The sequence below is a fragment of the Ochotona princeps genome, chromosome 30 (genome assembly GCF_030435755.1).
Source record: "Ochotona princeps isolate mOchPri1 chromosome 30, mOchPri1.hap1, whole genome shotgun sequence".
Classification (NCBI taxonomy): domain Eukaryota; kingdom Metazoa; phylum Chordata; class Mammalia; order Lagomorpha; family Ochotonidae; genus Ochotona; species Ochotona princeps.
In genome coordinates, this window is record NC_080861.1 from 19,316,498 (window position 1) to 19,342,297 (window position 25,800).

Genomic DNA, 25,800 nt, shown 5'->3' on the forward strand with positions numbered 1-25,800 from the left:
GTAAATAAATAACTAAACACATGAGTAACAGTATTATACCCGACAGTATAGACTTAGAACACAGACTGTCTCAACAGGAGCTGAAGGTGAATGAAGTCTGTCAGACCAGAAGATACAGCAGTTGCTACACATATACCCACCCAACAGCAGAGCTTCTGAGTGAATAGACAGTTAGTGGCAGATCTGAAAGGAGAAAAGTCACACTTATATAATACTAGCAGATTTCAACAACCTCTTTCTAGGATGAATGCAATACTTGGAGAGAGAGATCAAATCTGTGCAGGAGCAGTAGACTTGAACAACTCTGCCAAGGGCATCTGGGTATTTAGAACATCATCCGTGGGCTGTATGAGATGACCAGCTGAAAAATCGTCTGCTATAGTTTCATGGAGTTTCTAGCCCCACCTTCAGTTGCTTTGGATAAGCGTCGTCTGGTTCCTCTGTGGATCTTATTTACCCTGACGGCTGGACATTATCCATTCCTGCATAGGCTAACACATACACAGAAATTTCCACTCCACCACAGCAGAATATCCATCCTCAAATGCATGTGAAACCTTTTCCAGGATATCTTACATGAGTTCCCCACACAGACCTGTACAAATTTAAGATGATAAAAGTTGTACCAAGTGGAAAAATCTAGAAATCAGTAATAGCAAGTAAACGGAGTTATGCTTTGTGAATCCATTTGTGAATGGACAGTATTGGGGTGGCTGAGAGGGGTATGGTCAGAAGGGCCCATCTCTATTCCAAGCAGTATCTGCCAGCTGGGTCATCTCTTGGGCACTGGCATACCACACTGAGGGCTCCCGGGGACTGGCTCACCTGCACATTAATGTTGGGTCTGCTCTTACCTCACCATCAGTCCTAACTGATGGTACATCACGGTGCTCACTCCTCTGCACCCTTGATGCCACTCATGGTTGCCAGTGCAAGCACTGAGGCATGGTGTTCAAAACAGAAACAGCATTAGAGCTGCAGGCTCCTACTCCTGGCTCAGTGCTCACCCGCATCCTCACAACAGGCTGAGGAAAACAGCCTTGCAGAGGGAACAAGCACATTTTCCTAATGGAACAGAGTGAAACTGGGGGGTTGGACTTTGATTTCCTATCTAGTGTTTTATCTATTCAATCGAGGTCCTCTTCATTTTACTATTTATTTATTTTTGTTTATTTATTTAGAAGGCAAAAAGGCCAGCACTGTGGCACAGCCTGACACTGAGCCATCTCTTGTGACAGTCACACCCCATATTGGAGTACAGGTTCAACTCCCAGACACTTCCCATCCAATACAGCTTTTCAGCCTGGGAAAGCAGTGGCAGGCAGCCCTAGTATCTGTGCTCCTGCCATCCATATGGGAGACCAGGGTGAAGTTTCTGGGTCTTGGATTGAGCCTGACCCAGGCCTGGCTGCTGTGACCATTGGGAGATAAGCAGAAAATCAACCTGACACCTCTCTTTTTTTCTCTCTCTCTCTCTCTCTTTCTCCCTTTTTGTATTTCAAATAAATAAGTGAAAACAAATTCAATAAAGACAGAGAGTGGAGATGTTTCAGCTGCTGTTTCACTCCCCAAGTGCCCTTCTCAAGCTTCAGTATAGGACTTGGTTGCCACAGGAACCCTAATAAATAATGTCTAATCTGTGTTAGTACTTTTTTTAAGCAAATAGTGTCAAGTTCAAGAAACTAACACCCTCCCCTCCAGCCAGGTCTGCATCAGACTGAAAGCAGGATCCAGGAGCTTCATCTGTCTCGCACATGGGTGCCAGGGACCTAAGTACTTGAGCCACCACCTGTTGGTTCCCAGGGTGTATGTTGCAGGAAGCTGGGATTGGGAGTGGAGCCAGACTCAAAACACAGATGTTCTGATATAGGATGCAACTATCCCGTCTTAACCACTACAGTGTTGCCTGTCCCATGCTTCATTTGAGCTTGTCATTGTAAGTCTTATAACTCACACATTTGGTATGCATATACATGTGTGGGGTATATCTGTGTATACCTGTGTACACCTGTGTGTGGCAGATTCAAGTGCTTGCTTTTGGAGTGTGGGAAGTCAGAAGCACTCGAAGACTTAGGTGGTGCAAAAGCAGTTTCTGGAGCCTGGCGGCGTGGCCTAGCAGCTAAAGTCCTCGCCTTGAAAGCCCCGGGATCCCATATGGGCGCTGGTTCTAATCCCGGCAGCTCCGCTTCCCATCCAGCTCTCTGCTTGTGGCCTGGGAAAGCAGTTGAGGAAGGCCCAATGCATTGGGACCCTGCACCCGCGTGGGAGACCCAGAAGAGGTTCCTGGCTCCCGGCATCGGATTGGCGCGCACCAGCCCGTTGCGGCTCACTTGGGGAGTGAAACATCGGATGGAAGATCTTCCTCTCTGTCTCTCCTCCTTTCTGTATATCCGGCTTCCCAATAACAATAAAAATTAAAAAAAAAAAAAAAAACAGTTTCTGGAACACAAAGTGGAGAGTAGAGTTCAAGGGGAAACTGGGAAAATGCACTTGAAAATGCAGCCTGTTGCTCACTGGGGGGGAGGCTGTGATGGTCCTGGCTGAGAGATAGATGCTGTGGTCAGGGCTACTGCTTTGGGTCTGATGTGGTTTCCCAAAGCTGAGGTCTCCACATGGCTTCGCCATCTGAGATGTTACCCCTGTCCCAAAGCTTGCGTGGTCTTTCAGTGTTATGTCGATACCCATGAGCCTCATCCTTGGGGGAGACAGACCTGGACCATGTACTCACGGTTGGGATGACAGGAGGGATTAGAACATGAGACCTAGAGCTTCTAACAGGGGCCTGAGCCTGTGGAAGCCTCAGCCATGGTGCCTTGGCTTTGCTCAGTGAATGATGGGAGATCAAGTCCTGGGTGAACTGTGTGAAGATACCTTGAGGTTGCTTGTTGGGAGGGGGAGATTGGGATAGGAAATTGTAAGGCCATTCCAACAGACAGCTGGCACAAGAGAGCCAGGCTTGCAGAGATGGGCAGCTGGTTACAGAACCTGGTTTAGGTTCCGTTCCATTCTTCAGCCCTTACCCTCACTCTGCCCTCCGGCTTCCCACCCAATCCTAATCTTAACCCCCCAGAGCCCCGGATGTCAGCATCTCTTACCTGTGAAATGGGAAAGGCATTGTCCAAGAGAGACTGACAGGCATACGTGAACTGGGCTTTGTGGAGCCTGAAGCTCACATACTCAGAGCTGGGTGCAGGCCTTTGGTCTGGCCAGATCAGAGAAAGAAACTTCAAGGTTGAGTTTGATGAGCTTGCCAAGGAAGTTACCTGGCATGCCTTTGTCCTGTTCCAGAACTCACAGAGCCCCTCTTCTCATCTGGACGGAGACACCCATGTGCCCTTGCACCCCCCTGCCTCTTGCTTTCTTGGCTAAGAAGTCAAAGAAAGCACCAATGTCTTATGCTAAGAGTGCCTGGAAATTTGACTGCCTCTGTGCCTCCAGTGGTGTCCAAAGGAACATGGGAATTTCCTCTTTTTTGCCCGCCACCTCCAAGACTTCCCGCCCCGTAATCAAGGAAGAGAATGTTGGCCAAGTCTCTTTAATTCTTTTGGAACTATGGCCAAGGAATATGAATTTCCATAGGCAGCGTTACTCTGTCTGGTTGAGTCTAGACTGTTGGCCAACAAGGCTGCCTGAGTCCACACTTGGTGCTCCAAGAGACTGCCTGGACTTAACGTGTGGGGTGAGATCAGATCACCTGGAACAAGGCTGTGTGCACTGAGAAACTCACAAACCGAGAGCAAGTTTAGCCATGAATGGATTACAGCAAATTGGCAACAACGCGCTTCTCCAGATCTCACTCCAAAGCCATCAAACCCTAGAGAAGAGAACAGGAGGATCAGGCTGCCGTCCATAAGGGACACCAGAGGTGGGACCCAGGGAAAGACCAACAAGCCCTCTGTGAACCACAGAGAGAGAAGAAAGCTCTAATGCCTTTGCAAAGCTGCTCCATAGATGAGCTCTCTGGACGGATGTGAGTTTGTCATCAAGCCCCCAGTACTGGAGTGGGGATCGGGAAGGGGGCAATGTTCCTGATTAGAGGCAAGTCCGTGTGTCCCTCCTGAGAGGTGACTGCCCAATCAAGAAGCTAGAAACCACTTTCACTCTGGGGTGGGTAGGCCCTATTGCTTTTGACTTTTTCCTTTTTACTGAACATTGTTCAGTGGGAGAAAGCTATCTCGCATGTTCTGCCTTCCTGCGAAAGTCAGGTGCCAGCTGGTATCTTAAGAAAGTATTGCCAGTTTGCATGGCTCTACCTATGCACTGGAACACACTGAAGACACCAAGGACACCTGTTATGGAAACCACTGCTCATAGAAGCTCTGTGGTAGACCAAGAGATTAACCCAAGAAGAGTATGGTTATGAAACTCCACCTAGTGATGATTTGGGCCCCCAGAGGCCTCAACAGTGCCAGGGAGCTGGCTTTGTGGTGCGGGGAGCATCAGGTTTGAAGGGCCCAGGAGAACTCATGCCATTTTTGGGTAAGGGAATTGGCTGTTGTTTGCTGTTTGGCCATCTAGTGCTCTTCCAACCTTCCTGTTGTTGTCTCCCCCGTTCTCTCTCTCAGACTGTGTTTGAAAGAAACTGCCACTCCGAGGACTGTGCCGCTGACTTGCAGCTTCGGGGCAAGCTGTTGCTATCAAGGTATGTGATGTGCCTGTCCATGTGCTGCTCTGGGAAGCCCCCTTGTCTAGACGACCCCATTGAGACCTGAGGGTCAGCAGAGCTAGTGGTGGTGATGATGTTCTGTGATTTAAAAATGCAACAAAGGAAAAAACAAACTGTACTATGAAGTCATGTACAGCAGCTTTTGCTCTGGTGGGATAGTTTGGCTTTGTATTTCACATGTCTTACCATTTAGCTTTGATTTCCAGTTTCTGTGAGTACTTGTGTGTACATATTTTGTGTTTGTACATTGCAGTCAGTTGGACCATGTGAGACTGTCACTGTTTGGCCTGAGCTTATAAGATCTGTCCTTCCTCGCCACTACACAGGGATGCCTGCCCTAACAGGTCAAGTGGCTGTGTGAGCCCCCAGGGTCCTGGGTGGAGTGGCTGCCCTGAATCCAAGCCTGGTGAACACACAGCCTGTCTGTTATTCCAGGACTTCCTCCCACAGCCCACGATCTCCTCCCCAGGGGCTAACGGTGAGCTGTGGGAGCCTGCTGGCTGGAGGACAAGACCACAGGGCTCAGGGCGATTGCCTTTTGAAACAGTTCTGAAAGATGACTGTAGCATTGGGCCAGAAACTCAAGCTCAATTGCTATTGCTCAAAACCAGTCATCCCTTTTGATCATTATTCTCAAAAATGCATCACACCTGTGATTTATAATAATGAGAGTTTTGTTTTGGTGGAATACCAGATATAATCCATCATGAACAAGTGACGACGCCAGGGTATCTATCCTTGCAATGAAAATAATCTTTTATTCATCAAACGAGAGTAACTCGAGGATACTTTTTCTAAAATGTGTTTATTTTTACTTGAAAGATTTTGCGAAGAGAGAGATCTTATTTCACTCCCCTAATAGCTGAAATGGTTCAGAAATGAGCCAGGAACTTCTTATTGGTCTCCCACATGTGTGCAGAGGCCCAAGCATTTGAGCCATTCTCCACTACTTTTCCAGGTCATATGTAGGGCGCTGGATTGAAAGTGGAGCATCTGGGGCCCAGCGTGATAACCTAGCTGCTAGAGTCCTCAACTTGTACGCACTGGGATCCTGTATGGGCACCGGTTCTAATCCCGGCAGCCCCACTTCCCATCCAGCTCTCTGCTTGTGGCCTGGGAAAGCAGTCGAGGACGGCCCAAAGCCTTGGGGCCCTGCACCTGCATGGGAGACCCAGAAGAGGCTCCGGGCTTCTGGCTTCTGGCTTCTGACTTTGGATCAGCTCGGCTCAGCTCAGCTCCAGCCAGTGAGGCCGCTTGGGGAGTGAATCAACAGATGGAAGATCTTCCTCTCTGTTTCTCCTTCTCTCTGTATATCTGCCTTTCCAATAAAAAAAAAAAATAGATAAATCTTTAAAAAGAAAGTGGGGCATCTGGATCACAAACGGGCATCCATATGGGATGCTGACAGTGCAGAAGTTGAATTGGTCTGCTACAGCAACTTCTGGGCCCTAAGGGTCTTTTCTGTTTGAGTTTATTGGAAGAAAGTGCCATACCCTCTCTTTGACACAAAAACACATCAAGCTATTCAAAATATTAAGCAGGATTACTTTTATACTTTTTACCTGAAGTAGCTGATATTTCACCAAACTTAGAAAAATCACTTAAAACTCTTGGGGAGGGCATTGGACTAATTTCATATTAGTCAGAAGGACCTCCTGGGCTTATGAAAGAAATGCATAATGAATAAGGTTTATAAAGGACCAGATCATTACTTATTTAAATTAGTCTTTCAAAACATGCTGTAGGAGAAAAAGCACCAAGAAATAGAAATACATGGATTTTTTTTTTTTTGTCTTGAGGCAGACTTTCAGTACTGGGAATTTATTTTGGACTCAGAAATCTTCATGTGGTGGGAAAATATTCAGTTGGTGCAAGGTTAAGTATTGAATTACGAAAATCCTGGTGTCTTGCTACCCATTAGCAGCTGGTCAGCTTGCTTCTGCTGAATTGTGTTTTGTGTATATTATGATGTACAGTTCAGACCTGGCCTTTCAAAGACTGTGGGCAGGTTTGCCCTGGGGGCCAGCAGTCAGTAATGTTAGAACAACTGGTGTGGTGGCCAAGGTCCGTTGCCACCAAAATGGGCAAAGGTCCTCAATAGACTGTTCTCAAAAAGAGAGCTGCAGATGGCCAACAGGTGTGTGAGAAAACGCGCTCAGGTAAAGGCAGATCAAAACCACAGTGAGTTATCACCTCACCCCTATCAGATTGGTTAGTATCAAAAAGGCAAATTAACAAATGCTGGTGAGGATGGAGATAAAAGGGAACTTAATAAAGATTTATTTACTTAGGAGTTAAAGTTACAGAAAGGGAGAAAGAAGAACAGAGAAATGGAGATTTTCCATTGGTTGGTTCCCTTCCTAGATGACTTCATTAGGCCAGCCTGAAGCCAGGAGTCAGCAGCCCCATCTGGTCACTCATGTAGGTGACAGGGGCCCAAACACTTGGGCTGTGTTCCACTGCTTTTTGGCAGGCCATTGACAGGGAGCTGGATCAGAAGTGGAGCAGTTGGGACATGAACCAACACCCATATGGGATGCAGGTGTCATAGGCACCAGCTTCATTTGCTGTACCATAATGCTAGCCCCAAAGGGTGGAAATGTGAATTGATACAGCCACTAGGGAAAACAGGATGGAGATTTGAAAAAAAAAAAAAAGTTGAAACAGAGCTGCTGTATGAACTGTAAAGCCGACCACTGGGTATATATCCTAAAGACATTAAATCAGTGCATTGAACAGACCCCTGTTCTGTGTTATTTATTGCAGGACTGTCCATAATAGCTAAGGAATGGACTTGACAAAGATGCCCATCGTCAGGTGAACATACAAAAGGTTTCTCACACACATACACACACACACACACACACACACACACACACAATGGAATATTATTGAGTCATAAAAATGAACAGAATCCTGCTCATTGCTGGACAACAAATGGAACCAGAAATCATCATATTAAGTGAAATAAACGAGACACAAAGAAAATACTGCTTGTTCTCTCATCTATAGAAGCTAGAAATTTCTGAACACAGAATAGTGACTACTGCAGGTTGGGGAGTGAGAGGAGTTTGGAGGGAGTGAGAGGAATTTAAAGGGAGTTTGAATCATGAGCAGAAAGCCAGAGTTAGATTTAAGGAATCAGCTGCTAATGTTGTGTAACATAGTTGCGTAATGCTAGATCACCATTACCTGGAATGTATTTTACGAGTGGGTAGAAGAGAACTTCAAAGCTGTAATTCAAAAAAAGGAAATGTTAGTTACTCTGGTTGGAATGTTACACAATGTATAAATGTATTGAAATTTCACACCATAGCTCATAAATAGGTACAGTTATTAGTCAAAATAATGATTTTAAAATCACGCCAAAACTCGGTGGTATAAAATAATAGGATGTGCAGTTCAGCTCTGGTTGGCTGATCCAGGCTCAAGTCTGCGGGTTCTTGGCTGACTTGTAGGTTCCAGGTTTGGATGGGTCAGTTCTGCTCTGCACCGTGTGTCTGTCACTGTCCCACTGTGACCCATGGACCAGCATGGGCAAGTTCCAGATGTTGTAGCATCTGGAATGTAGAGAACACAGGCAGAAACATGTGGAGATCCTCAAGGCCCAGGCTTAGAACTGGGCATGCTTGGTGGCCATAGCAAGTCACATGGCCAAAGTCATAGGAGCGGGAGATGCTCTGGACCTTTTGTGCAAGAGAAGCTGCAGAGTCACCCAGCAAGGTGGCATGAGCATCAGGAGAGGTGAGAACTGGGGCCAGGGACGTGTTCAGATACCCACCACGAAGAGGATGACACTTAGGGTTGTCAGTGCTGTTTTTAGCCTGGTAACCTCACTTTCTTAGATCTGGAAGACTAGGGTTACCCAAGACCTAGAGACTAGGGGTGGACAGGTGCTGAATCTTGTTAGCAATGTCCTTGGACCAAAGGCCGGAGCCTCAACTTAGCATGAATCCTCTCCCAAGAGGACCCTGGTATCTCAAAATAGCCTTTTGGCTGCAGGTTCCAAAGAAGCTTTCATTATAATTTGGGTCCATAGCTTTTCCCCCCAGGAGCCATTAAGGAAATGTTAAGCCTATCAATTAGCAGGTGTAGCCAAAACTGCAGTTTCATTCACACCAAATTTTCTAGAACATCAAGTACCTGGCTTCTTCAGAGGCAGTACAATAGGCATGCAGGGGGTTGGCATGGTCTGGAAGCCCACAAAGGAAACCAGGGTCGGTTTGGTCACCTGAGGCTCCATGGTTTTGAACCAGATGCAAATCACATTGGCTGTCACTAAAGTCTGGATTTCTTGTTGCCTGGTTTGGGATGAACGGTCTTCCTTTTTGTGACCGAGGAAAGCCTTGGGTACCATGTTGTCAAAATGAACAATGGTGGTGGTGATGGGAGGGCTCCCCTGGGGTGCAGTTGAGGTGGTAGTAACTGGGTGGTGATGGTGGTGGTACCAGCTTGTGTGGTCTAAAAGACAGGTGTCTGGGCTGTGTGTGGCTGGCCATGGAGGTGTAGCCTCCAGAGCTGTCCCCCCCCCCCCCCACTGCTCCAACCCCAGGCACTCTGGGTAGAGAGAGATTGGAAGCAGATGTGTGGACAGGTGGACTCTGTAAAGAACCCAAGTGTCCAAGTGAAGGGGATGGTCAGGAGAAAGAGTAGCTGGGCTGACACACCGGGGAGTGTAGGTCTCCTCTGCAGCCAATGCAGTCCAACAGAGGTTCATGTGACGTGCTCAGCATGCAACTGAGCATGCGCCCAAGGAGAATGTGGCAGTAATGTGGGCTGTGCTGCCTGCTGCACTGACTGGGTAGGTCCCAGCTAGAACTCCGAGCCTGTTCTTACCCCTTCCTCTCAGTTTTTGTTTTCTTGGATAGTGGCTTGAGGTGCAGTGGCCCTTCATCTTAAGTTTTAGACACACTGGAAGTTCTTCTGTACAGCTAATTCCATAGCCAAGTCCTCTTTTCATGGTTAGTTTTCTGTGAGCTGAAATACCAGACGCAGTGAGGTGTTAAGGGGTCCTTTATTTCAGCAGCGTAGGAAAGGGAGCAGGGGTGGAGGGGGAGAAAGCTGGAAGGGAAACACCTCCCGCCTTGGTGACAGGATGGGGAGCTGCCAGGGCAGGGGAAGGGGGCAAGATGGAGGACAGGGAGAGCCAGGTGAAAAGGGCAGGGGAAGAGAGAGGGAGGGAGCATGCATGGAAGCTCATCTATACAAAACAGGTGAGCCTGTAAGGTGTGGGGGGGGCATGGGGAGTTGGTTGGAGGAGGTGCTGTGGCAGGCCCCAAGGGATTGGTGACTGAGATTATCTGAGCCATAGGTAGATAGGTGGGTGGGCACTAGGGGGAGGGGCTGCAAGAGATTAGGGGTGGGATTCTCAGGTCAGAGGCCATGAGGTTACATCTCATTGGTGGACAACCAGAACGGCGTGAATTTCACGAGCAGTGGGAAAGGACAAGCAGGAAGTGGAAGTGGCACGCTGGGTCCAAGATGTGATGTTCCAATCACTGGCTCCTCACACTTCATCTCAGGGCAAGGAGCATGCTTGGAGAGGGTTGGGCTTCAGGAAGATGTCAGTCTCCCCCAGAGGCCTCCCCCAAGGAATTCACAAGAGCCTTTTGTATATAGTCTTTACTTCTTGTATTCTCTATTGTCTGTGACTATACCTTAAGAAAAGCCCACATCAACAATTGGCGCAAATGTAGTGGCTAGGAGCAGCTTGATGCTCATCACACTGGGAAACTTCTGCCTTTTAAAATAATGGAAAGATTATCTATTTTTATTGGAAAAACATATTCAACAGAAAGATGGAGACAGAGAGAGAGAGAGAAAGAGAAAGAGAAAGAGAAAGAGAAAGATCTTCCAATAGCTGGTTCATTTCTCAAATGGCTACAGTGGCTGAAGCCAGGAGCCAGGAGCTTTTTCCAGGTCTCCCACAGGAATGCAAGGTTCCAAGGCTTTAGACCATTCTCCAATGCTTTCCCAGGCCACACAGAGTTGGACCAGAATTGGAGTGTCTGGGACACAAACTGGTGCTCCTGTGAAATACTGGTACTTTCGACAGAGGATTAGCAAGTTGAACCAGCACAGTGGACCCAGAGCTTCGGTCTTAAGAAGACCGAATGACTCTGGGGAATGATTGAGGCACCCAGAGTGACCGAGAGTCAAGTCTTGCTAATTATAGCAACAGTGTTTCTCTCTGTGTGTCACACACTCTTCCTGTCTTCCTCTCCTCCCCCAGATAGCGTGAATTCTGGAAGACTTCTCATCTTTCCCATTAGAAATCCATTATTCCATTATCTTCACTGGGCTCGAGCCTCGCTCTGAAACTTGCCATTTCCCAAATGCCCAGGAATTGGATAAAGCTCTTTAAAAACAGGGCTGGAGACTCCATTTGCTAAGAATCCAACTGTGTCTGTCAGAGTATGTCAGAGAACACCACATGTGGTTAAGATAAGGCAAAAGAAAAACAGGCTATGGTAATAGAGCTTCCAAACATTATTTGGAAGCATCCCATCAGAGATCAGTGGGACATTTCAGGACCTCCTGGTTGGCAGGCTGCCATGAAACAAAGAACTTCTAAGGGAGGTAGAAGGGCAGTGGTGTGTATATGAAGTGAGAAGAACCATCTAGTGGCCGCATATTTGTTCCATGGCTGTTGTCTTGGCGTAATTGGTTGGAATACACAGGGACATACTAGTGCAAGGAGTGTCGTATTCCGCAGTCATTGTCATGAGGGGACTGTGAGGTGGTTCCCTGGAAGTACCGCCTTCTGTGACCTGAGATGGAATCCTGGGAGCAATTCCTGAGATCATGGTTTGTGTAGAAATAATTTACATGAAAGTGTAAGTCACCAAGGTGTGGGGGAGAAAGTAATTGGGAAAGCCTACCGGTCAGGCCGCAGTATGATGCTAGTACAGCAGGTGGTTACTGCTGTGTAACAAAAGCCCCGGAAGTGAATGCCTAGTAATACCCACCGTCTGTTTAGTTCCTGAGTCTTTGATTCAGCTGTGTGGCTCTTCTGTTCTCTCTCTCTCTCTCTCTTTTTTTTAGATTTCATTTTGTGACACAGTTTCAAAGGCTCTGGGATTGCCCCAACCCCTCCCCGGGCCCTTCCCCCATGGTGGATTCCTCCACCTTGTTGCAGTAGTACAGTTCAAACCCAGTCATGATTCCTTCATTGCAAGCATGTACCATGCATAGAGTCCAGACATGTTTTTTAAATATGCTTGGTCGTGCTCACCCTGGTATGGAAGAAGACAGAGTTGACATCCTGAGCCAAGGAGACACTTACACCCCTGCTCAGCCCCACCCAGGTTTGTTCCGATGCTGAGGGGCGTGACGGAAATGAGTGGCATTAGCCACAGTCGCTGTGTCTCCTTGTACACCTTCCACTCTGCACCGTAGCCTTCCTTTCCAGGAACTCGCAGGCCTGTAGGAGGGACTTCTCAGCCTGGGGTCCAGGCCCCTCTGGGCCTTGTGGATTTGGACAGGAAAAGCGTTGCATCTTTATTTTCACCAATTTCACACTGAAACTTTGCGTTTTATTTAATGACATGTGCAGGAAGCAGATTACATTGGCTTTAGTGAGAGCAGTGATTCTGTTACAGGAATCCCTGACTTTCAAGTCAAGTTAGAGTATTTGCAGATATTTCAAAATATCATGTGCATTTATTCGTGCATCAGATTTGTCAGTTGTCATTAGATCCACCACTAGATCTTATTCTTTAATCAGATATTAAAGAAAACAGATTGCCAGGCAAGGCGCTGTGGCCTAGCGGCTAAAGTCCTCACCTTGAATGCCCCGGGATCCCATATAGGTGCCAGTTCTAATCCCGGCAGCTCCATTTCCCATCCAGCTCCCTGCTTGTGGTCTGGGAAAACAGCCAAGGACGGCCCAAAGCCTTGGGTTCCTGCACCTGCTTGGGAGACCCGGAGGAATTTCCTGGCTCCTGGCTCCTGGCTCCTGGCTTTGGATTGGCGCAGCACCGGCTGTTGCGGCTCACTTGGGGAGTGAATCATCAGACGGAATATCTTCCTCTCTGTCTCTCCTCCTCTCTGTATATCTGACTTTGCAATAAAAATAAATAATTCTTTAAAAAAATGATGCCAAACCACACGTCTGTTCAATATAATTATCACTGTTCCTTTGTATAATTAATTGCTTTGTAATCCTAGTTTTTGTCTTATGCGTTATTTTAAGTTTTTTGTTTGTTTTTTACATTTTGAAGCGTTCAAACTTTCTAAAAAAGATTTAATTATTTTCACTGGAAAGTCAAATTTACAGAGAGAAGGAGAGACAGAGAGAAAGATCTCCCATCCACTGGTTCACTCCCCACATGGCTGCCGCCTCGGAGCTGAGCCGATCCGAAGCCAAGAGCCTCTTCCAGGTCTCCCACACAGGTGTAGGTTCCCAAGGCCCTGGGCAGTCCTCTACTACCTTCCCAGGCCATAAGCAGGGAGCTGGAAGGGGAGTAGAGCAACCAGGGCACGAACCGTTGCCCACATGGGATCCTGGAGCGTGCAAGGCAAGGACTTTAGCCGCTAGGCTACTGCGCTGGGCCCTTATGCATATTTTGAGACAGAATTTATCTGCTCCGCTACCCTGGCAAGGGTGTCTGGTGTCACAAACGCAGGTTAAAGGGCTGGCATTGTGTGATGGTGTGTTATCACTGCTTGTGATGCCAGCATCTCACAATAGATACTGCTGCAAGTCCACTTCTAATACATCTCCCTGCCCGTGTGCTAGGGAAATCAGCAAAGGATGGTCTTGGGCCCCTGCCATCCATGTGGGAAACCTGGATGGAATTTGGGGCTCCTGTCTTTGGCCTGGCCCAGCCCCAGCCATTGCAGCCATCTGGAGAGTGTACCAGTGGATGGAAGCCCTTTCCCTGTGTCTTTGTCTCTCTCTCTCTCTCTCTCTCTCCCTACCTCTCTCTCTCTCTGTTATTCTGCCTTTCAAATAAAAAGAAATCGGTCTTTAAAAAAAACATAAATACCTGTGTTCTCACAACGCTCGTTCAGTATTGGAAAACACGTGTGAGAAGCCGTTGTGTGTTCTGCCAGCTGGGGAAGACAAAATCCCACTGTCAGGATACACAGAACTGGGGCTTCCCCTGTCGGTCACTGCCATCTGCCTCGTTGTTTGTCCCCACTTAGATGCTGCTGGAGGGAGCGTTTCCTAGACCCGCTGCCTCTTGCCCTCTGCAGTAGCGCTGGTTGGGAAATACATGCTCTTTTCCATTAGAGACACACATCCTGGCTTTAATGAGCTCAGGAACCCAGGGCTTCACCGTGGGCCACAATGGGGTTTCAGGGCAAGCAGGAAAATCTCATGGCTATGGCCAACTGCATTGCCAGCTTCCCGGAAGTACAGGTGGGTGTCTTGCACATGGAAGGCTGGAGGCATAGGGGGCGATGTGGAGAGCCTAGCACGGTGGCTGGGTCATCCCTGTGTTAGACCTTCAGGCTGCCTAAGAGCCCAAAGATCTGGGGATTTCCTCTGCCTCCCAGAGCATTCTTTGTCCTTAATCCAGTTGTTGCCACAGATAAACTTGATTTCTTCCAGATGCCCCAGAGGGAGTGATTGTGGAAGCTGCTTTTGCAGGTAGGCTCGCTCACGCAAGGCTCTGCAATCCTCCATGAGCTGGGAACTAACTCTCCCTTTCACACACAGGGCCCAGGAGGGAGGCCAGCTGCTGTAGGGGCCAGGAAGGGATCAACTCTTTGGCTGAGTTTGCCTAATTAGAATCAAGAGGCTTGGCTTCTAACTCCACAAGCCATTGGATGGCCTAGGGTTGCAATCAGGTCAGTAGGAACATAGGCAGGATACTTGGGCTGGTAACGCTGGTTAGCCCTATTGTACTATTCATAGTCAGAAGAGTTTACTGTCTGGATTCCCAACTGCTAACAGTCAGATATAAGCCACATATACAATTTTGGAAGTCTCTGATAGCCACATTGAATAAGGAAAGTGAAAGTGTTAATCTGTATTTTATTTAATCTAATATACCAAAAATGTCATTATTTAAACTTCACATCATAGTAAGTCAAATCACTGTGTGTGTGCGTGTCTTTAAAATTGAGACCAGTCACATTCTAAGCAGTTAGCATGGATAAATCCAGACCTGGAACTTTGAGCCGTCCCACCTGATGGGTGCACAGGAGCTGGGGCAATTCTTCACTGGCTCCTGTTTATCTTGGTTGAGGTCTGTTGCAGGGCAGGCCTGGGGTTAATTCTTGGACACTTTGCTGACCTGCAGCCCTCCTGTCGAATGGACTTGATGTCTCAGGGGACAGCTGGAGCCACGTGCTGCCTGTAACAAGTTTTAATCACTTCTTTTGGTGTCTTCTTGATAACAAATCACCTGCTGTTGTACCTCTCGTCAGTGAGCCAAGATGACCTGGTGGACATTGACTGACCTCAGAGATGAATCCCAAACCCTCTCATTTAAGACCCAAGGGATGCTGGAGGCTCCCCACCTGTTTCGCTTTCCTCCTGCTGGTCTTACTGCACAATCCTGTGTGATTTCTTACTCCCAGCCCTCCTGTTCATGTTTGTTACCTTTCCTCCTGGAATGCTCTGTTTCTCTGCCTGCCCATTTGCGCTTCATTCTGTAAGAGGGCTCACTCCTCAAGGAGCTGCCTAGGCTATCTGTAGGCTTTGGCAGGTATCTCTGTCTTATTCCCCTGAGGGCATTCTCATCTTCCAGCATGCATTTAGGAGGTGCCTGAGAGACCCTGCTCTTGTCTGCATGGATTTCAAAAGCCTGTTTTGCAATAAAATAAACTTAGCTTAATTCCCAAAATGGGCTTGCTGGATCCAGGGAATCATCTATTTCCACTTCTTTGAGGAACTTTCCTGCTGTTTTCTGAGCAGCTGGTCTACCTCCCACTCTTACCAGAAGTGGGCCAGGGTTGTGGTATCTCCATATCCTTATAAACTCTTGTTATTCTTTTCTTTGTTTCAAAATAGGAATCATTCTATGGGCAATAAAGTGGGAAATAGTGGTTTTATTAAAAATTACAATTAGGGGCCAGCATTGTGGCACAGTGCTCTAAGATGCTACCTGTGATGCTGAAATCCTATATTGAATGTGGTTCCACTCCTGGCCACTTCTCCTTCCAGTCCAGCTACTGCTCCTGGGAAGGCAGTGGAGGATGGCCCAAGTATTTGGGTCTCTGTCACCCACACGGGATACCCAGATGGAGTTCCTGGTTCTTGGTTCTCTCTGCCTTTCAAGTAAATAAATCTCTCTCTTTTTTATAAAAAAAAAATGCAAATAGATAAATAAATCTGTGACTCAAATGAGGGAGGGCCAGAGGAATTAGATGAGGAAAGGAAAGAGGGAAGGCTTTGGTTGTCCTGCAGTTTTGTTCTAGTTGTCATTAGGAACACAGTTGTGCTTGCCAAGGAACACAGATGATGGGGTCAGAAGTTTGTGTGCCAACACCCTTGACCAGCATTAGCATTCTTTATTCCAGCTAGATTTATGTTAGCAGTGAAAGAAAACAAATTTTTATTTTTATATTTAAGATTCCAACGTATGACTTTCAGATGGAAGGAAAAATCTGTTTTGGTCAGATGGACAAGTTTTTAAGCACCTTACAGCTACTTTGGTTTCTTCCTGTAGATTCTTCACATATGCAAAAAAAACGAAGTCGGCTGGCTGGCTGAAAGGGGAACATGTTGCTTTTATTGACTGATAAGAAAGTGCCTTCAGCCAGTACAGGTCCTTGAATGGTGATGCTGGTGATGAATGGGTTTAGAGAACAAGTTCTCCAGAGGGTCCCAAGGATACAGCCAGCTCATCTGATGTTTTTTTTTATTAATTATTTTGCATTATGTTACAGTTTCATAGGCTCTGGGAATCCCCCGCCACGCCCATCCCCCCTGGTGGCTTCCTCCACCTTGATGCAGTATTACAGTTCAAATTCAATCAAGATTCTTTCCTTGCAAACATATACCAAGTATAAAGTCCAGCTATTTAATGTCCAGATGGGTTGAACAGACTCTTGGGGAGACCATTTCTGGTCCGTTGTTAGAGCTGGCTCATCTGATGTTTAAAGTGGTGATTGTATTGGTGCTCAGCCTAAGTCCCCGCACAGTGACAGTTCAGACAACAGCTGCTGGGACGTGCATGAATGTAGATGTTTGGATCCCAGAGTAGCAGTATGGCTGTAGCAGGCTCCATATGCATGCTAAGATAAGCCTTGCTGAGACAGCACAGCTTGGGTCCAATCCTTCCTGATGCTTTCCATGTCCAGCAAGATGACTCCTGTACAAAGCAATAGGATCCACTTAAAAAGACGACACAAGCAAATTAGAATTAATGGGGACATTTCTAAGGGAGTTGCATTCCTTGAAAATTAAAAAGATTGTTCTTCAATAAATAAACGAGCACCGTGGAATGTCTGGCCTAGAACTCCGGTGCCTAATAGTTTTCATCTTTTGGTAGGGTTGCTGGGGGTGCTGTCAGGCCCTTCTCTTTGCAGATGTCATGAAAAGACTTGAGCCAGAGCCCTTCCAGACTGAGGTGGGATTTATTCTCAAGACCCCTTCATGGCAAAAGAAGTTCAGTGCTGGCTCCAGCCCAGTCCCTGCTCATTCATGTGTAGGACATGACTGAATAGGTTGTCTTCCGCAGGCCCTTCCACTGTAAAATGCACAGGTTCAACTCATGGCCTGTGGTAGCACTGATGATAACATTAATGTCCACTCATTCATTCATTCATTCATTCATTCATTTATTCATTCATTCATCCATTCTGCAGGGCTTCATTGTATACCTACTGTGAATGATGTATCTCGGGACAGTTCTGCTGGAAGACAAACGATTAAACCCATTATTGCACAGGGACTCACTGAGGTATTGGAGAATCATCTCTGATCTCCCTGGAGAAAGCTTCGTATCAGGCACACTTCTGCCTCTGGGATTGCAGAGATGCATAAAGCCCAAGGATGTGTAAAACCTGATCTGAGTTCCTGCCTGCTGCTGTTCAGATCTAGGGCCGAACAGAGAAGGAGTTCTTAAGTAACCACACCAAGAGATGTACATCCACAGCCTTGGTGCGATTGCCTTGAGGGGCTGATGGAGCACAGGGCCGGCCAGCTAACAGGGATTTATCTCACCTCAGTGAGGCAAAGGTGTGAGCCTCCTGGCACCCTGACAGGCAGGGGGCAGTGGGCAGTGATCGGGAGGAATGGCCGTGAGGCTGGGGAGGCACTGGACACCCCATTCTGGCACTTCCTTGCTGGCTCACCATAAGCCTCTGCAGTTAGATCAATTAGATGACTGCATCTCTACAAACAGGCCTCTAGTCCAGGCGCTTTCCAGGTCTACGAGGTTTCATCCTGTTTTCGTTTCATTTCTAGGAATAGTTTTGGAAGCAGAAGTGTGCTGTTTTGGTTATTGACATTTAAACATTAGAGGGAGCATGAAGACAACTTTGTGGACTGTATTGTAGCATGTGGGTTTACAATCTGCCCTGTAAGGTATTGGCTCTCCTTCGTCCCAGAGACCTCCAAATTGCTGTGTGATCAGGTGTCAGAGTTTGGGGGTGGTAGGGGCTTAGATGTTCCTGGCCTGATCCCCTCTTGTTGACACCCAGGAAGAGGAGGTTGTGAATCCATGAACAGCCCTGGAATGAACAGAGTTCCATGTTGTCTGCTTGCCACTTAGTGGGAATCGTGGTTCCCTCTACAAGATACCTGGACCGCTTGGGAATGCTTCTGCATTGCTTTTGGAGGTGAAACTATTAACTCCCTCACAATCCCAAGCCTGAGGATTCCTCTTGGATTCTTACAAAAGCAAACACGAGGACAGAAATAAACCGCTGACTGTTGAGAATGACAGTGGCCAACAATAATAAATCATGGCCACACTCACCCAGGGTCAGGGTCTTCATTTGTTGGAGATCATTCAAGAATTTGAAACGCAGAGCCCTGAGTTCATTTTTCACATCTCCATTAAAGCTCTCATTTCCAAAGGCTGGCCCTCCACTGGCTCACTGCACATGTTATTCTTGCTGGTGTGCCAGACGTGCAGGAGGCCAAGGGCCTCACTTCGTGGGTGGGTAATGGTGATGTTCCCTCCCAAGTTCCTATTTCAAAGTACCATGGCCTGTTGTGATCTGGTGATAATTCTCTTTCATGCTGTACTAGCTGCGTTAATGGTTGCAAACAACAAAAGCATATGCTAGCTAATTCATGTACAAAAGGCAGTTTATCGGGAGGATATCGGCTGGTTCAAGAAGTAGCTCAGACTGGACACACTGGTCACACCAGACAGTGTTACCTCAGGGCTCTCATTGCCTCTACAGCAACCTTGTGCGATCTTAGGACAACTGTGGCTTTGGACAGCCCTCAAAGTTCATAAACATAGGCGGAGAACATTTGTCAGCATGATGACGCCACCTCAACGCCCAGAGATCACATGTTGTAGTGAATCAGAGCCCACACTGTAATGACCTATCAAGAGGAACAGGGTTAGGGTTGACACTTTCTGCTTCTGCTGCCAGTTTTCAGAGTTCCAGGACAGGATAAGGTCAAGATACTGGGCAGCCAGAAGTCACCACGGCCCATTTCACAGACCCTGCTGTGCTGATCCCATCTTACATCCACTGCTTCAGTCGGCCAATGACGTGGACTTGGCTGTCCACAGCACACAGTCACCATCCGTCTCATGCACTGACCAACAGTGTCAACCTTAGCTTTGTGCTATCCTGCCAGCCTGCCAGCTGCCTCATTGGCTCACCATCCTGCTCCTGCACCCCTCAGTCTTTGGCCCTCCTGTTTCACGTTGCAGATATGACAAACATGGCTGCAGTGCCAGCTCCTCCCCTCTTGTCATTGTTCCCCAGGCCTGACCCTGCAGGTGTTTTCCAGTCCTGTCTCCATGGCCTCCTCTCCTGTGAATCCTTCCCAATAGCATGCACCTGCCCTCTGAGAATAATCATCTTTTACAAATAATAGTTCTCCAGGCCCAGTGTGATGGCTCAGTGGCTAAATCCTTACCTTACAAGCACCAGGATCCCATACGGGCTCTAGTTCGTGTCCCGGCTACTCCACTTCCCATCCAGCTTCCTGCTTGTGGCCTGGGAAAGGAATAAAGAAGGGCCCATGCTTTTGGGACCCTGCACCCATGTGGGAGACCCAAAGGAGACTCCTGGCTCCTGATTTCAGATTGGCTTGGCTCTGGCCACTGCAGCCACTTGGGGAAGTGAACCAGCAGATGGAAGATCTTTCTGTCTCTCCTAACCCTAACCTTTACAGTAAAAATAATCTTTTAAAAAATGCTCCTTTGAGCTGTAATTGCACCACCCACCCCATTCCTCTGTAATTCAGCTGCTCCTCTCCGTAGAAAAGCTCTCCTGAGTAGTTTCCTCCTACATCTCTAGAAGCTTCTTCCATGAGGTTCATCATGCTGCTTGAGCATTCTTACCAAGGACATCAGGGAACTCGAAGGCTGTTTCTGCTAGAGCAGAATCTGTTCTAATCCCTCCTCCTGTGTTTGACCACCTGCTGGTGGGACAGACTGACCGTGCCAGGTGATAGTATCTCTCTTGGTCTTCTGTCCCACCGGCCACTCGCGCTCAGTGTCTGTGCCTGCCTCCTCCACATCTTCTATCCCTCAACCAGAGACTTCTCTCTGTTCCCTGGCAACCATACCTATTCCTCACAAAGATGTGTCTGGCCCAGATCTGCCTGCCTTAGTACCTCCAGCATCTCCTGCGATCACCGAGGCAGGCAGCATAGGGTTGTTCTAACCCTTCTTGGCCCACGGTGTCTCCCATTTTATCCAGTAATGGCTCTGTTGTTCCACTTTACTCAATCCCAAAGCCCAGGACTCCTCATTTTCTAACTTCCTGGTCAAGCCTTAAGTGAATGCTGCCAGTACAACTTCTGGAATAGCTTTAGCATGTGCTTCCTTCTCAATGCCTTGACTCCCTTCTCATCTGCCTGGCCTGTGCTTTCACCTGCTGTGCCTGCATCCTGCAGGAGCATCCTCCTAGCCTTGCTCCCTGCTTCTCCATTAAGCATTGGTTATGTTATTCACCCAGGTGGCCATGTGAGCCCCTCTCTCAAATGAGAGAGCTAAGCTAATGATGGCCATCAAAGCCTGCCTGGCCTGCCAACCCCCAGGCCTTTGATCTCCCAACATTCCCTTCTCATCCCCTCTCCTTTCCAGCCTCATTGGCCCTTTGGACACCAGGGACATGCTTGCCTCTGGGACTTTGCTGCTGTCACCCACATACCTCACCCCTTTCTTTTTTCCAGGTTTCTGCTGAGAGGTCCCTCATCGGAGAGGCTCTCCTCACTATTTACAATTGCATCCCAATCCCACCCATCAAAATATGGCACTTTGGAAGTGGAAGCCAGTCTGCATGTGGGTAAAAACCAAGCTCATATGCAGGACATGGTGGGCATGTGGCACAAAACTGGGTTTTGCAGAAACAGCCAAGTCAGGTGAAGAGAAGACTGCTAAGGATAAGAAAGGGGATAAGGGAATACTGACTGTAAGAACTCAGGAAGTTCCTGAGATTGTAATAGTGCAGAAGTTAACCAGTACATACTAGCCTCTGTATCCCACCCTGTCCACACTGGCTTGCCCCCATCATTGCTGAACATAGCTCATGCAACTGTCTGGGCCCAGTCATTATGGAGTGACCTATACTGGTGCCCCCTAGAGTAAAGTAAAGGCTGCTTCCTTTCCACAGGTGGCTATCAAGTCTCTGGTGGTCAATTTCCCTAACATTTTCTCTCTCTTACATGTTATAAGTTTTCTCCATAGCTGCTCTTACTCCGGTGTGCTTCTTCATGTAAATGGTTCCTCACTTCATGAAGCTACAAGAACTCTGTGGTTTTCTTGGCATGTAAGGCAGTGACTGGCATATAGCAGGTGCTCAAAGAGAATCAAGACCAAAAACTCATTTGCCCGTGAATTCCGTGGACAGGCTGTTGAGTGTGTATGAGTTTTCTAAGTGGGTGTCCAAGTCATGTGAGCCATGTAGCAAGTCCACTTGGTGAGACAAAACTCTGTGAGTCAAGGAAGCTGAGGCCTCCTGGAGCCAAGTGCTCGCTGGGGAGACATGGCTAGTTGAGGGGTTTCCTGGACCTTGAGGTTATGACCCCGATTTCTTTCCACAATTCCCAGCCATCCCTGATGCCTCGTGTAAATGTCGGTGTGTTTCAGGGCATTAAGTGCTGCTTGCTTCCCATTACAGTGTTGATGAGAAGACCCCGTATCTCGCTCTGGGAGCAGTGAAGAACATCTCCCTAAACATCTCCATCTCCAACCTGGGAGACGACGCCTATGATGCCACTGTGTCCTTCAACGTGTCCCGGGAGCTCTTCTTCATCAACATGTGGCAGAAGGTAAGGAGGGCAGCCTGGGGAGAACCTTCTGGGGTCATTTGGTGACCTCACTCTCGCTTGTAGGCTAGAACAGTGATTTGCCTCCGGAGTTATCGGGATTTTATTTTTGCAATCCTGGACTTCAAAAGTAAATTGGTACGGCCCAAGAAAATATGATGTTCTAGAGAGTTCTGCCTTTAGATCAGTAATTGTAGTGTCCTCTGTTGGGTGTAGAGGGCAAGAGATATAACAAAAGGGCATGGTGGAGAATGTGGAAAAATGGAAGGTTCCAGCTCACATCTCACTCACAGGAACACGCAGGGAGGGTACATGCTGCCAGATTCCTTGTTTTTCAAGAAAAACAGAAATCCTCCTTTTTGTGTGACCTCTCGTGACTTTGGAGCTAACTAAAATGTTTTCTGAGCCTTGCGGGAGCCAAACAAAACATGTCCACTAACTGCACCCGGCCTGTAGGCCACCAGCCCGTGACCTCCAGCCTAGCTGTTTCTGATGATCCAGCCTTAATTTCTTGCCTGCCTGCTCTAGCTGGCTCTGGGTTTGTGCTAGGGCTGGTTTTCTCCTGCATCTCACATCCTGTCCTTGGTGACAGATAGGCTAGCCAAAGAGGTGGGAATTGGGCAACCAGGCATGTGAGTGGGGCATGTAGGAGGCCTTCACGTGCTGTCTGTGGGGTTCCTGAAACTCGAAGTTTTGAACACTGTTTGTGGGAAGGTTTGTAACTGGGCCATGATTGTAAGGGGCGGCTAAGCTGTTCTAGAAGTAAAGCATGAAGCGGATGGGATGTGTGGCTGTGCTGCCAGCCACGGCAGAGTTGAGACTACGGTTGCTTCCCACAGTCATGGTGACCTGGGCACCAACCAGGGTCCTTTCTGTGCAGCTCAGTCCCTGACTCAGAGGACTGTGCTGAGCACTCCATGAACCTGGACCTAGTGTCCCCACCTTGGTGGCCCCAACGACAGACTTCCTAGATAATGAATGGCGCTCAGCAGGTGCCCATACAGCCCCGGCTCATCAGGTTGAAACTTTACAATGGAGTGTAAGCTTTCCACACTCAGCATCAACCTCAGACTAGTGAATTCTGCATTTGGACCTAGTGATATGTACGATTGCTCCCTGGAAAAGCAGGCGGGAGCAGCAGTGAGCACAGTTCTGGGATCACAGGGTCAGAGCGGAGCTCCGCTGTGTGCCATGGGGCTGAGCGCCGTGTTCGGCAGGTTAAGAGGTAGTGTGCGGCTGCTATGTAAGAGCTTTTCACTGTCTGCTGGGTTTATCAAGGCATGACATTGTCAAAAGTTTAGGCACATCTGTGTGTTGATCGAACTTAACTGCTGAGGTGAAAGGAGAAGAAGGTAAGACTGTAAGACATGATGTAAGATGTTAACTTTTAAGCCCAAGAGTCAAGATTCATGGTCTTCATAAATATATATTAATATATAAATATTTATATATTATATATGTTTACATACTTATAGAGTCTCTCCATACCATTGAAAAGTAGAGACAGTTTTGAAGTGAACTTATTTTTGTATTCAATGGCTTGCCTTTATTTTTAAAAATAAAGTGACATGAGAAGGTATACAAAAGCTTAGCGAATTCCAGTAAATGCAAAAGGCTCCTGGGAAAGTGGAATTAAGGGATAATGCAAATGTCCTTGAACGTTTCAAGCCCTGACATTTTCAGTTAACTACATGGTTGCGTTGCCTTTTGTTGCTTAGAAATCAGAGCTTGCGGATATTGCCTTATTAAAAGCATCCTATTTATTTGAGAGGCAGAGAGAGCCTCCAGGGGCTGGGTCTCTCCCCAGTTTCCAACAATTGACCGTGCAGAGTAGAAGCCAGAAGCTGGAGATGCGATCCAGGTCTTCCATGTGGCTGTCAGCAGCCCAGGACTTGAGCCCTCACCACTCTTCCTGGGATCTGTATCAGCCATAAGCTGGAGTCTGGCATCAAAGGCAGGAATCAAACCCAGGCAGTCTAATGGGATGTGAGCATCTTCACTGCTGAGCTAAACACCCCCAGTTCCCAGATGGACTTTTTCTCTTCCAAAAAATGATTTTCTTTTATTTGAAAGGACAGAGAAAGAGAGAGAGAAATCTTCCATCCACTGGTTCACTCCCTAAATGTCTTCAGTGGCCAGAGCTGAGCCAATCTGAAGCCAGGAGCCAGGAGTCAGGAGCCAGGAGCTTCTTCTTGACCTCCCACATGATTGCAGCGGCCCAAGGACTTGAACCATCCTCTGCTGCTTTCCCAGGCCATAATCAGGGAGCTGGATGGGAAGTGAAGTACCTGGAACACAAGTCAGGGTGCTGGTGCTTCCAGGTTGAGGATGATGAGCCTGTTGAGCCATGGCAGCGGCCAAAAGAGATGGACTTTTTAGAATCCAAATCTATGGGTGCATGCAGTGAACACCCTGGGAATCAGGAGAATGGTTTGAGGGCTTGGCTGTGAGCCTTGCAGTCTAGGTAGGAAGTCACTGACCCAGTGGTTTTGCAGAGCAGACAGGCTAGAAACCCTACCAGTTATTATTATTATTCAGGAAGAGATCATGAAATGTTCTTGGGTTGGGAAAATGAGACTCTGGACCAAGGAAACAGACAAGCAAGGATATAGGGATGAGCCAAGAAACAGAGTAAACAGGCCAGTCTCAGTCGGTCAGTGTGGGATTTCCAGGAGAGAGATGATCAGGTTAGCTGGCAGGAAGAGCACAACACCTCCCCACAGGATGTGCTGTGAGAGTCCCAGAGCCCCCAGGAAGTGGAGTTCATTCTGGAAACCCACTGGTTGTGAGCCTTGGGGCCTGGCCCAGGATTCGTGCTTCATCGCCACCCTCCTGTGGCACATGAAGCTACGCCTGCAACACCGCCATCCCATACAGATGCTGGTTTGAGGCCTGGCTGCAGCACTTCTGATCCATCTCCCTACTTAGGGGCTGGGAAAGCAATGGAGGCTGGTCCAAGTGCTTGAGGCCCATATCCCGGGCTTGTGATTCAGGCTGCCCTAACCTTGGTCATTGTAAGCATCTAAGGTGAAGCAGCAGATGCAAGAAATCTCTCTCTCTCTCTCTCTCTCTCTCTCTCTCTCTCTCTCTCTCTCTCTCCCACCAACTCTGCCTTTTAAATAATTAGTTTTTTGAAAAAGTAGTGTGATGGAGGGCAGGACCTTCCCATGGCCAGGCCAGCTCTGCTTCTTATTTCCGCTGCTTCAGAAAGGAACTGGACTCCAATTGGAGATGCCAATTGGGAGCGTGGGGATGCCAAGCTCCAGGATATCTTTCTGGGGCCCACTTCTGATGCCAGATGGCTCCAAGGGCACAACTGTTTGTGTTTCTCATGAAGTGTGCCTGCCTGTCCTTGTGTCCTGTAGCTTAGATGGGGCAGTCTCCAGTCTCAGGAGTCTACTCCTTTCTAGGCATCCTGTCTGCTCAGGGTGGTCCCAGGTGTGATAAGGACGCACTGTGCAATCCGAGTGGACTCAGAAGGGCTGGCACAGGCAGCAACTATGTACCTTGACCTTTGAGGGCGTGCCTGGATGGTGCAGTTTCTATGCCGAAACTGCACCTGTGCCTGCAGGCAATGCCAAACGCATTGACAGAGACAGAAAGTCCAGACGGATGGAGCATGAGGCTGTGCAGGCAGAAGCGTCTGCCCCTTGGCCCTCCCCAGGAGTGTGAGCACAGCACAGACAGCCTGCCTGCTCCCTGCGTTGCATGCCAGCAACCACCTTTCCTTGAGTTTCAAGTTCATGGCAGCCCTGAGTGAAATGCAAGC

At 47.9% G+C, this 25,800-nt stretch overlaps 1 protein-coding gene across 1 annotated transcript in view; it reads left to right on the forward strand.

The window, feature by feature from the left end:
* Positions 1-25,800, forward strand: part of ITGA9 (integrin subunit alpha 9) — a 238,213-nt gene that overhangs the window by 139,738 nt on the left and 72,675 nt on the right. Inside the window, exons 17-18 of the mRNA XM_058657132.1 lie at positions 4,566-4,642; positions 21,884-22,034. Of these exons, the coding sequence (XP_058513115.1) occupies positions 4,566-4,642; positions 21,884-22,034 (228 nt within the window). The remainder of the gene's footprint in view (positions 1-4,565; positions 4,643-21,883; positions 22,035-25,800) is intronic.